At 44.1% G+C, this 13,305-nt stretch overlaps 1 protein-coding gene across 3 annotated transcripts in view; it reads right to left on the bottom strand.

Annotated features, from left to right (window-relative positions):
• Positions 1-10,961, bottom strand: part of LOC117367517 — a 95,995-nt gene extending 85,034 nt beyond the window's left edge. For 2 of the 3 annotated variants that reach the window (XM_033960113.1, XM_033960114.1), the window contains exons 1-3: positions 9,699-10,030; positions 5,989-6,215; positions 3,511-4,597 (exon numbers count right to left, since the gene is read on the bottom strand). In XM_033960113.1, the coding sequence (XP_033816004.1) occupies positions 3,511-4,597; positions 5,989-6,215; positions 9,699-9,779 (1,395 nt within the window). In that variant the 5' untranslated portion in view covers positions 9,780-10,030. Of the gene's footprint in view, positions 1-3,510; positions 4,598-5,988; positions 6,221-9,698; positions 10,031-10,899 lie in introns of those variants that run through there. The other variant, XM_033960115.1, reaches the window with a different exon arrangement.
• Between the last annotated feature and the right edge of the window lie 2,344 nt (positions 10,962-13,305).

Here is a 13,305-nt window from a genome sequence, read left to right as displayed (position 1 = left end):
TTGTCGGGAAGGGGGGGTCGTGGTTTGACATGGCAGGAGGGCTTGGGCACCCTCCTGCCTGGATCGTTGTGGAGGGGGGAAGATTCTGTAACCGGTGTTGTTTTTGACAGACACCGGTTACAGAATCCAGCTTTTAGGCGAAGGACTGGCTCCTCCTTCGCCTAAAAGCCCTTCTGTTGGACGTTTGTGGCCTAGGCGTGTTTTTGTTTCATTATGGCTAAAAAGTGTAGATGTGCTGTGGGGGTACTTGTAGAGGTAGTGGAGATTGGGCGTTTAGGCAGAGGAAGGCCATAATCAAAATATGGACGTTTGTTTTGGTTATGGACACTTTCCCTGCTTCTGGGTTGAACGTTTAGGGACTTAGGCCAAAAGGGGACTTAGACGCTTTTTTTGATTATGCCCCTCTAAGGTTTTGGCAGTTGGAGCTACTTTCTTTTTGAAATTTTCATGTAAATGCCTTATATCGAATGGAAGTGATAAATATGTGTTTTATGATCCAGTCCAGTTAGACGACTTCATTAAAGAGAAACCTTTGCTGAAAGTTTAATTTCTAGTATTGATTTTCATTTTTGGAGGATGATGTATAAATATATAAATGCCATTTGCCTGTCCTTTGATGCTAGATAGATTTGCTTTTTCTTGTTTAAAATACTGGTGACCACGATAATGTGGACTAGGACACGGTTGATTAATTGCCTTATATATGTTTTAATGTATTCTATATGGAGTTTTTTGTGGTCATTCATGAATATTTGTTATTAATATATTGTAATGAATAATCAATAAAGAAAAAGTTAAAAAAAAGACAGGCGACTATCTCTTTTTTTTAAATTATGAGCTTGTTAAAGCTCATTAGTGAATACAATTTACTAATTAATCCCCCCCTTTACTAAGCTGCAGTACAAGTTTCTACTGTGGCTCAGAGCGCTAAATGCTCTGACGCTGCTCCAACACTCATAGGAATTTTATGAGCATCGGAGCATTTAGCGCTCCAGGCCATGGAAGAAACCTCTAATACAGTTTAGTAAAAGGGGGGGGGGGGGGGTTGTAAATTAGGTGCCTAACTTTGGACACCCTTTATAGAATTCCCCAATTAGTGGGTATACTGTAAGTTGTGCACTTGAATTCCAGAGTGCACAATTCCAAGGAAGGCGAGGACCTGGGAGGCGAATGGGTGGGTCGGGAGTTTGTCAGGTAGTTATGTGCATGGGTTAAAGCAGTGTCTCTCAAACTGTGTGCCCTGAGAGATTCTGGGTGTGCCACGAGAGATTCCAGAATTTTACTTTATTTTTTAAAAAGTCCCTTCATAATTATTACATTAGAATAGATGACATGTATGTTGCGTATGCAAGAGTCTGTCAATATTATGAGGGTCTGCGTTGCGTAAGGATACAACCGCCCAGACAAGCATCATTCTTGGACGTGATTGGTCCTTGAAAACTAACGGCAAGTAATTTTAGTTTTATTTTTTATGCAGTAGTTATCCCGACTTGAGCAACAAAGCAATCAAGGCTTTGTTACTGTTTGGATCTTATCTTTGCGAACTTGGATTTTCAGCTCTGATAGAAATTTAAAAAAAAAAAAAAAAGAGAGAGAACAATGACAGATGGTGAATGAAATGAGTGTTTGCTTGTCAACTATCAAGCTGCGTTTTGAGTTAATTTGCACTCAAAAACAAGCATATCCATCACATTGATTAGCAATTCTATTCTACTTTAGTTTCACCGTTGTTACAATTACTCATACATAGCTTAAAGAACTTTAAATAAATAACTCTCAAATTTAATTTTTTGTTGGTTTTGCAATTTTATAATTTCAATTATAATGTGCCATGAGACACAGTTACTCCGTTTAGTGTGCCATAGCTAAAAAAATGTTAGCGAAACACTAGCAGTTGTGTGTCTAACGGCCTACAATTAGGCACGAGCATCTTCCCCAGCCACTGAGCTAGCATAAATGGTTACATAGGTCCATGCAAACTTAAACTAATATACATCTCCCTCCTTATTTGCAGGACTTAGGCCTCCTTTTACGAAACTGCGATAGCGGTTTCTAGTGCGGGGAGCCGCGCTAAATGGCCTGTGCTGCTCCCAACGCACATTGAGTTTCTATGAACATCGGGAGCAGCGCGCTCCCCATGCTAGTGAATCGCAGTTTCATAAATAGGGGGTCAGGAGCAAAGCCCACCCGCGAATACAAAAAAATTGTGAATAACATTTTGCTTTCATATTCATGAGGTTTGGAGGTATAGTCTGTGCGAATACTGTGAATTTGCGAATAATAAACCTTCCCTTCATATTTGCACGCATAGATTGGATGATGTCATACACTTCAATCGGTATCTCTGGTGCAGCTGCAGCAAAACTCACAGTAGCAAACTTCTCCAACGCTGCTGTTTGCCCGACCTGTTTGCCCGCTGAAGTGCTGAACTTTTCTCATGGCACCCCAGGATGATGTCACTCGGGGGCAGAGTCATAAGAACATAAGAATTGCCACTGCTGGGTCAGACCAGTGGTCCATCGTGCCCAGCAGTCCGCTCCCGCGGTGGCCCTTAGGTCAAAAACCAGTGCCCTGAGACTAGTCTTACTTGTGTAAGTTCTGGTTCAGCAGGAACTTGTCTAACTTTGTCTTGAATCCATGGAGGGTGTTTTCCCCTATAACAGCCTCTGGAAGAGCGTTCCAGTTTTCTACCACTCTCTGGGTGAAGAACTTCCTTACGTTTGTACGGAATCGATCCCCTTTTAACTTTAGAGAGTCAGCGAGATGAAACCGTGAATAATTGAAGTGGTGAGTGCCGAACCCACAAATATGGAAGGAGACCTGTATTCTATAACACAGTTGCATGCACAAATGCTATTATACGATTTAGTTTGTATCATCCTGGTGCCTAGTTTAAGGTGATCTATATGGAACTACCCCCTCTGTAAAGCATGAGCAGCCTGAATTGGGATGAATGTGAACAACTGATTGTGCAAAAAGCCAAGCTCCTCCTCAACTCCTTAGAACAGTGCTGGGCAAGTCTAATCCCCAACAGCCAAAACACAGCCTGCTTTTCAGGATAGCTGCAGTAAATGTGCATTAAGTACAGCCGTACCTACAAACATCTCCCATGTGCAATTCATTGTGGATATGCTGAAAATTGTGCCGGTTTTCCTTGCAATGGCTGGAATTGTCCAGCACAGTCTTAGTGCAAATCCATGCATTGTTACCTATTAGATGCTCAATCATTATGAATAGCCAGTCATTACCAAAACCTAGAAATTTGCCCAGCATAAAACTTTTAATACAAAATCTCCTATTAGTGGACCTGGTCTGGATCTTACTGCACCATACCACAAGTCTGTGCCATTTGCTGGAGCCAGAGAAATACTCAGTAGCTGAAGGCAGCGTCAGCCCCCTATAAAGGGAACGAAGTCAGCTCTGAGCTGTTTTTCTCTCGCTCCATCTGCTGGCAGGGAACATAACCTACTTTGCTGGACTGGTGTGGACAATAAGGAAAGATGATTTTACCTTGATCATGACTAATGGAGTCATGTATGTTCTGGAGCTAAGTTCCTGAGATGATTCAGTAGTAGACAACACTGCTCTGTTGTCACTGAGAACAACCTGAAGGCAGTGGTGTAAGGTGGGTGTACTGCCCAGCTGGTCCAAGAGGGCCCGATGAGTGGCATTCACAGAGGACTGTATGGAATGCTCTGCAACTTCAGTCCTGACATCTTTTTCCATCCACAGTTTCCTGCGCGGGTGCCACACCTCCTGGTAGTACTGGAAGACCTCAGCTGGAGAGACGGTTTTCAGCTCAGTTAGATACCGATCATAGTCCTTGGGCGACAGGGTGTGAACCAAGATATGCAAAATGTTCTTCACGTGGGCCTTTGCGGTGGTGTCCAGGTGAGACACTTTACGGTACAAAATCTCCAAAATCAACGGCCTACAGTACCTCACCGTGGCGTGAGGTATGAGGATCTGTAAGTCAAGGATATCTGAGATCTCAGGATTCACCATTATTTGTTTGACTTGACTTTTCATGGTAGGACTACTTTGCAAAATAGAGACCACGATGAACCTTAAAGTATCCGCCGAACCTTTCTTCACAAAGCAGTTGGCACACACCTTCCACGCCAGGCCCTCTGTTTCGCAGAAAACAGTGTAGAAATCAAATCCAGGGCTGAAAGAGGAGATGCAGTCCACAAAGAGGTAGCCAGGAAATTTCTGGGCAATATGCTGCATTTGAGAGGTCATAAGAAAGAGGCTCTTGATGAGAAGTTTGCCTTCCAAAAACACTAATTTTGCTTTGATGTCAGGATCAGAACGAAACAGAGACTCTAGTTCCTTTAGGACATGGGTTCGCTCCTCAAACACTGCACAGCGTAGCCCTAGGAGTTTTTTCAAGTCACATGACTCTAGAAACTTCCAGGAGATGTCATTTGCCATTTGTGCTGGGAGTCGTGCTGGGTAAGTCACTCTGCTTCTCTTAACCTGAAGTGGGACATCTGTATCTGGCAAGTTGTGGTTGTGAAGGAGGTTGGCACTGGCGATAATGAGCCTATCTTCATCAGGACACAGTTTCAGCTGGATGGAAGCTGGGCAGCTCTTGCTGGACAGTAATAGAGAATAAATATGTTAATTATATTAAATGTTCCTTTTCTGTCATCATCAAATGCATCATAACATAGATAAAGACCATCATGCCCACCTAGTCTGCCCAAAAAGGGAAATACCTATGACTCCATATGGGTTACCCTTCTCTCTGTCTTTAGGACTCATGTAATAAATGCATCACTACCATCTGCCTTGTTTTAAACACCTTGGCCCATTTCCTCTCAAGACAACAATCAGAAGGAGAAATTTGGTCTAACCTGCTAATTTCTTTCCTTTAGTCTCACCTGACCAGTCCAGACCTTGTAGGTTTATGCCTATTGACCAGTTGGTTGACAGGCACAAATCACAGTTTTGGACTGGGCTGGTGAGGACACTAAGGAAATCAGAAATTACTTTGTCATCACCACCCAAATTAGCCATTTCAGACCACCACAAGTATGATCACCAATGACCTTCCAATCACCTCAATATTAATACCACCACCAGATTAAGGCAGAAATCAAAGACACTTTCATATCACCTTAAGATTCTTCCTCTTCTGTATCCCCACTATCTTGGATAAATGAGTTACATTCACACCTTGCACCCTTCTCTTCCCACAAAAGCAACTGTCAACACAACCTGGCCAGTCTTTAGGAAATTGTAGCTCTTCTCTCACAAACTGTTATGCTCCATGGGTGACAGCTGGACTATGTCCTTAAGCACATGATTTGTTAGTTCTCTTATTTATCTGCCACTGCCTCAGTCTTGACATCGGACCACTCACACCACAACTGCCCGAACATCAACCTCCACCACACTCATCATCATCACAGCCTCAACCTCTACATCAGAATCATCACCACCATCAGGTTCAATCTATTATCATGGATGATACCTCACATCAGATTTCCAAAACTTCTTTGTGAGGAGGTAACTCAACGATTGTTCATACATCAACCTTTACTGGTGAGTGACTGAACTGGAAATGCCTCTGAAAGAAACACATACTGCTTTCTTGACCATGGGGGGGTCACTGATGCTCTTGGATTTTGCTGTTAGTACAATAAATTCTAGGACCTAGCATATTACCAGTTTTTACAGAAATGAAAAGATTGTGCTCCTGGTCTTAAAGGTGCAAGGGCTCCAAGCATTGTGAAGATCTTCACTCCATGGGAATGAACCCTGATGGAGAAGGGTAATCTACAGCTCTGAAGCTTAACCTTCACTGCCTATTTTCTACTTCTATCAAAGGCAGAGAAAGATGGGCAGATGAGTCTTGGATAATTTATGATCGCAGGTAGAGACAACATTTGTGTTTTCTAAAAGCATCCTGGTCTCTTGCCCTGCAAACATGAGAGTTTCAAGGTACTTTTCTACTCGTGAAACTGGAACTGGTAGGTGTACCTGGTGCAGCTGCTGCAACCCAGATGCAAGCTGCTGTACTTCAAGGCCCATGCTCGTTCAGTGCCTCCTGGGTATTTCTGGATATCCTCTTCTGTCAAGGCCTCAGACTGAAGGATGTTGAACTTCATCTTCTTCTCCTCACACCAGACATCCAGGAAGACGCAGAGGTCCTCCCAGCTTTGGAATTTGCTCTGCTCCATCCGTTCCTCCATCACAGGGGTGCAGGCCTTTTCTCAAAGCATCACAAAGATAATACATAATAAGAACATACAATTGGCATATTTTAGGGTTTTCTGGGGCAGAGCTACACATAGTAGCAACACATATACCGTACTCCCTCATTCTATAACCTGGTACTTAGATTTATAGAATATTATCACTTATGCAAGATAAATAGAGCTCTTCAGTATGAAGAGGAGACAGCTGAGGGGAGATATGTTAGAGAACTATAAAATACTGAGTGGAGTGGTGGATATACATGAATTGTTTATTTACTCTTTCCAAAAATACAAGAACTAGGGGGCATGCGATGAAGCTACCAAATAGTAAATTCAAAACAAATCAGAGAAACTGTTTCTTCACTCAAAGCATAAACTCTGGAATTCGTTGCTATAGAATGTGGTAAAAGCAATTAGTTTATCAGGGTTTAAAAAAAAGTTTGACTACGTTCCAAAAAGAAAAGTCCATAAACCATTATTAAAATGGACTTGGAAAAATCCACTGCTTATTCCTAGGTTAAGCAGCATAAAATCTGTTTTTACAATTTTAGGAAACAGGGCAGATGGGCCTTCATTCTGTCCCAGTATGGCAATGCTTATGTGAGCATTCAGCGTTACTCTATAAACGACAAACACAACTTGCTTAGTATGTAAATGCAAAGGGGTGTTCACAAGAGAGGTGTACTCCTTCTTCAGCTGTCACAATTCAGTTTTAACTGAACACTGAGCTGCAACAGGTCTGAGCAGAACTGTATTGACACTCAGATTTGCACATAAATTTATAAATGAGCTGGAATGCTATTCTGTATTGCAAAAATTTTACGCACAGATAGCATTCCAACGCAGATGTAGAATTTCTATATATTTAGCTAACATCTTTTTTTTCCAAGGTGAGTTACATTCAGGCATTTTTCCTGTCCCTAGTGAGCTCACAATCCAAGTTTATATCCGAGATAATGGAAGGTAAACTGACTCGCCCAAGATCACAAAGAGCCACAGTGGAATTTGAACCAGGCTCCCCTAGTTCTCAGTTCGCAGCTCTAACCATTTGTGCTCAGATCTGTCTGCAAGCTCCAGCTGCTGTTAGCACAGAGCTGTGCTTGCACAGGTCAGCGCACAAGTTCTGCACAGGTCTATTCTCATACAATTTGTTAACTACACCGGCACACAAACCTTTGATATCAGACTTAGTTAGATGACAGCCAGCCAGCTCAGGATGTCCACAATAAATATGCATGAAATTAATTTGCATACCACTACAGAAGAGGTGCATGCAATTCTTTCTCATGCCTATTCATTGTAAATATCCTAAAAACCCAACTGGATGGCTGCACCCTGAGGACCGGGTTGTGGTTAATGCAGTAGTCTGAGAACTTGGGGAACTGGGTTTGAGTCCCACTGCAGCTACTTGTGACTCTGTGTAAGTCACTTAACCTTTCATTTCCCCAGGTACAAAACTAAGTACAGTACCTGAATATAATATACTAGTCTTTAAGCCAGTTACATTAACGGGTGCTAGAATAGATGTGTCTGTCTGTCTGTGTTTCTTTATCTCTCTCTCCTTGGCCACTGTCTGTATCCTTCTGTCTCCCCCTCCCTCCCCCCCTCGAGCAAAGCTGTCTGCCCCCAGCACCCACCTCCCCCCCAAATGTCTCTCCATGGCCCTCCCACCGCCAACAAACCTCGGGACTCCAGCCGCGTAGGCAGCACTTTAAACACGCTGCTTCGCAGCCTTCTACTGGCGATTTCCTCTGCCGCGTCTGTCTCCGATGATGTCATCAGAGACGCAGCAGAGGAAATAGGCAGAGAAGGGCGCGAAGCAGCATGTTTATAGTGCTGCCTACGCCGCTGGAACCGGGAGGTGACGGAGAGGGCAGGGGGTGCTAGCGGCCGGCAGCGGTGGAGAGCAGGGAAGGGCGCGCATGCCACTTGTCTTGCCTCGCGTGAGGCCAGACCGTAAGCCGCGCATGCGCACTTCCTATGTGTGCGACAGCTCACGGAAAACGGACGCACGCATAGGAAATGCGCATGCGCGGCTTACCGTTTTATTATATTAGATAAACAGCTTTGATTCTAACCACAGAGAGGCAGTATATCAAGTCCCAACCCCTTTCCTTGGGGTATTAAAATGCTAAGTACTAAGGTCCGGATTCTATAAATGGCCGCTAATCATGTGTCAATCACTGTTTAAAGTATTTATTTTATTTAAAAAATTATTACTCGCAGACATCCAACAATTCTGTGCGCGGAAATGTAAGCCAGGGTTTTCAAGGCTTACATTTCCAGTGCCTACCCTTCATGTGAATTGCCCTACAGTGGCATTAGGCGTCATAAAGCGGCTCTGTAGCTGTGATACAGGAGCCGGATTCTTATTTTATTTTAAAACCGCTTTAAAATCTTTTTATATGGCGTTTTCCACAAGTTATACGCTGGTAGGCTGTCTACTGGCACCATTTATAGAATATGGGCCTACGTATGAATTCTATATGGCGATTATACACATAAGTTCACATTTTAGCACTTATCTTTACAGCCTCAGCACCCTGGGGTTGTGGGTTCAAACCCACGCTGCTCCTTGTGACCCTGGGCAAGTCACTTAATCCCCGCATTGCCCCAGATACATTAGATAGATTGTGAGCTAACCAGGACAAATAGAGTACCTGAATAAATTCAGGTAAACTGTTCTGAGCTCCCTTGGGAGAACGGTACAGAAAAAATTGAATAAACAAACAAACAAAAGCACTTACAGCACATCAAAGATTGGCATAAATGCCTGTGCATAACTGACAATATTCTGAATTACAAGTAAGGGCAATTACACACGCAACTGTGAACTAGTGGCAATCAACTTCAATTATTGCTAGTGCCTAATAACTATTATTCTAAAATCTGTTCATGCAGATTTGCACCCTTACCTCTAAATTGAACATAAGGCGCCTAAAAAATCAGCGCTGATTACAATAGCGCTCCACGTGATTCTATAAAAGGCTCCCACTTTACAGAGAATTGCGCTTAGTAGCTGTAGGCGGTATAACATTTAGGTGCATGTGTTGCCAAGGACTAAATATTTGGCCCTAAGTTGTGCATGGATCGGGCGTATTCTATAACATTGCATCTAACAGGAACACCCAGTCTCTTCCCCTGTCCACACCCTTTCTAAGATCCATGCACAATTTTATAGAATGTGCCATCAAAGTTAAGAATCTAAGAGCTGCCATACTGGGACAGACTAAAGGTCTATGGAACAAATTTTTCCCCCTCCCCACAGGAACTCATTTTTCTGTCCCTGCCCCATTCTTGCAAGCTCTGTACTCATCTGCACAATGCCTCAAACACTTTAAAATCATAAGTGTTCGAAGCTTGTGCAGTTAAGGCAGAGTTTACAGCAGTGTATCGCAAACTGTGCCATGGCACATCAATATGCCTCCTGAGATTTCAAGTGTGCCACGACACACTGGCAAGGAGGAGAGTCATCCACGTCAGCTGACTCACCTCCTGGCCGGCGTCTCTCCTCTTCTTCCTGCACCTCCCGAATCCCTGTAACGGTGGAGTCGTGGCCAAATGGGCCTCCATGAATGCGCGGATATTGACGCGATGATGTCACGCCTGCTGGCCGGGGCACTGGCTTTAGTGTGCCGTCGGCCGGAAAAGTTTGCGAGACACTGGTTTACAGGAATAGGACAGGGACAGCGACAAAACTCCTGGGGACGGGACAGGGAAATTGAGTTCCTGTGTTATTCACTAGGTCCATCAAAACCCAGTATCATGTTTCCAATAGTATCCAATCCAGGTCAAAAGTACTTGGCAAGATCCCAAAACAGTAAAACAGATCTTATGCTGCTTATGCTAGGAATAAACAGTGGATTCCCCAAGTTCATCTTAATAATGGCTTATGGACTTCTCTCTTAGGAAGTTATGCAAACCTTTTTTTAAACCCTGCTAACTGCTTTTACCATATTCTCCAGCAACGAATATCAGAATTTAATTACACGTACAAATGCTGCCATATGTCCTTGCCCTGGTGGGGGTTTTTGGGATATTCATAATTTGAACATTTTATTTTGTAAAATGACTGTTTATTTTGGATGTACTCACATATTTTTGAACAGGAAACCCCATTTTTCCTATTCAAAAATGGCTAAGAACAAAAGCGTTGCCATACTGGGACAGACCAAAGGTCCATCAAATCCAGTATCCTGTTCCCAATAGTGGCCAAACTCAGGTCACAGGTACCCGGCAGGATCTCAAGGAGTAAAACAGATTTTATGCTGCTTATTTTAGGAATAAGCAGTGGATGTCCCTAAGACCATCTTAATAATGGCTTATGGATTTAAGAAATGATCCAAACCTTTTTTAAACCCTGCTAAGCTAACCGCTTCCACCACATTCTCTGGCAAGGAATTGCAGTTGGGCACTTAACTTTGGAGTTAGTGGCCGTTAGCGTCAACCATGAGGAGTTAATTGTCAAATCACCAGCGTCAATTAGCTTTGTTAAAAGCCATGAAGCTGCACCAATTTGCGCGCGCAACTTAGAGCGCCTTCTGTGGAATTCGGGCCTCGTCACCTAAATGTGTGCGCGAGATTCTAGAATGAGGGGGAGGGGCCCAGCTTATAATAACCTCAACCCCCCCCCCCACCCTTCAAAGGCATTCAGGGAGGCAATCCCCGGTGTCCCCTCCCTCTCGGGTCCTACATTGAAAACTCGTCTCCGGTGCAGCTGGCGGTAATCCTCACAGCTTGCGAGCGGGCGACCCCGGCCCTTAACTTTCTCCCGCCCCCTCTTCCGACGCGCTTCCTCTTTCCGGCGGGGATGGGGGCGGGCCGCGGAATGGAAGTGGCGTCAGAGGAGGAGGGGCGGAAGGTCGTTGGAGAGAGAGAGACAGACAGAGCTGTCGCGTGCCGCGCAGAGTGCCTCGCGCTTGGGCCCCGACCAGCTGTCTTCTCGACTCGTGCAGGTGCGCGCGGCGTTCTACTCTCGCACACGTAGCCCCGTGCTCTGGCACGCGCGCTCTTACGTCCTATTACGCGAGCAAAGGTAAAAAGCAAGAGTATTTCAAGGCAAGCGCACGTGCGCTCTTTTAAAAAGTGGCCGGATTCGCAGTGCGTGGGTTGACCCAGTCCTGGGTTAACCCCAGGGCATGCTGGGATTAGTAGCTTGCTCTACTTGGGGAAATGCAGTGATCAGAACTACCGGTCCCTGCGTGCAATGGGGTAAAAACCCTGGCCTGGATCCATCCTGTCCTGACAATTTAGATCCAGTTGGCAAGCCTTACTCTTAAATCGGTGATCTTCATGAATTTTTAGGCAGGGGCCACTGTGAGGGGACGAGTGGCCTGGTAGCTCAAACAGCTGCCTCAGCACCCTGAGGTTGTGAGTTTGATTCCCACTGCAATCCCTTGCAACTCTGGGCAAGTCACTTGACACTTCTTTGCCCCAAGTATCTGCCTGATCCCACTTTGATTGCAACCACACAGAAAAAGCCCATCCCCTTTTCCCTTGGGAGGGAACCATGGCCTACTGGTGATGTTATAGATTAGGCATGTCCAACAGGTAGTTCGCCAGCCCCACTTGGCTCCTTCTCTCTAGCAGCTTACCCCCGTCGCTAGGAGAGAGCTCGTGCCAGCAGGTCATCTGCCGAGGGCTTGCTGCTGATCCTTTGCCTGTCTTTTTTTCCCCTGCCCTCAGGAATCTTGCCTGCGGCTGTATTGGGGGCGCTTGTTGTTTTCGTGCCAATAGTTTATGGGTGCCCCGCAATGAGACGCCACAGGCCCGGTCTCATACCTTGTCTTCTGCCCCCACCACAACACCCCTTAGAAGTGCGTCATATGCCGGGTGATATCCATTCGCCCGGGCTTTACCTGAATACATTTACCGAATTAGTTGTGTCGTAAGCTGGTCGTTGGTCACTTTATAGTTTGCTTTCATTAAATGTTTTCGGGCAAACACAACAAAGTATCAAGAATTTTGTGATTTTGGCGGGCTTTTCCAATTTTGTTCTAACTTGCCTATGCCTTCGAAGTGGTTCAAACCACTGTGACTTTTGCATGCCTCTGCAGTTTTATTTTGCCTAGCCTTTGCATTGATTCTACACTGTGTGGAGAACTTATTAAATTGCGTGTGGTGGTATTTGAACTTGTTTGGCGGTATTTTATTTGGTTTGCTGGATAGGTGTTTGAGTTTTTATGATGATTATTGGTGCCAGTCTGATGAATTCTTATTTTTACTTTTAGAACTGCATGTGTGGTTTTGGCATCTCCAGTCCCTGTATTGCACATCATCCAGAGGTCTTCAGTTCCTGTTGATCTTTAATACTTTGGGACAGTGACAGTTTGGGACCAGATTCAGCCAGTGTTTATACTAATTTAGCAGATATGGCTTTCTTACTTCCAGCCACCCTAGTATAACTTAGATGAGTGTTCCAAAGAAGAGCAAAACCTACCACTTTCATGATGAATGGGAAATGGACTACTTCTTCATCATGGTTAAAGACAAGTGTTGTTGTCTAATTTGTAATGCCCCAGTATCCTTGCCCAAAAAGGGTAATTTGGAATGTCATTATATGGCTCTGCATAGCAATAAGTTTGATGCTGATTTTCCACCCAAAAGTGAAATTCGTAAACTGAAGCTCAAAGAACTTAAATCGATGGCGAAGCCAAGGTCACATTCGGTCAATGCAACCATAGCATCCTTCAAGGTCAGCAACCTGATCGCAAAGAAATGCAAACCTTTCACTGAAGGGGAATATGTAAAAGATTGTATTCTTAAAGCAGATGACAATCTTTTTGAAGGATTTAAAAATAAGAAAGAGATCATAGCTGCTATTCAAGATGTACAATTGTCAAATAGAAAAGATGTGTAGAGACACAACTGAACAATTGTTGGAGGATGTTTCAAATTGTGTTGCTTTCTCACTCCAACTGGATGAATCTACAGACATAAAAGAAATAGCCCACTTACTAATCTTTATCCGGATGGTTTTTGAAGACTTCAGTGTTAAAGAAGAGCTACTTGGAATGATTTCTTTAAAAGGGAGAACTACCGGTCAGGAAATATTCAGTTCTTTCCATTCTTTGGTGACAAAGTGTAATCTTCCATTGCA

This window comes from Geotrypetes seraphini, chromosome 10, assembly GCF_902459505.1.
Source record: "Geotrypetes seraphini chromosome 10, aGeoSer1.1, whole genome shotgun sequence".
Classification (NCBI taxonomy): domain Eukaryota; kingdom Metazoa; phylum Chordata; class Amphibia; order Gymnophiona; family Dermophiidae; genus Geotrypetes; species Geotrypetes seraphini.
The sequence above is the reverse complement of the archived record's forward strand: the minus strand, read 5'-3'. Positions and strand labels throughout refer to the sequence as shown.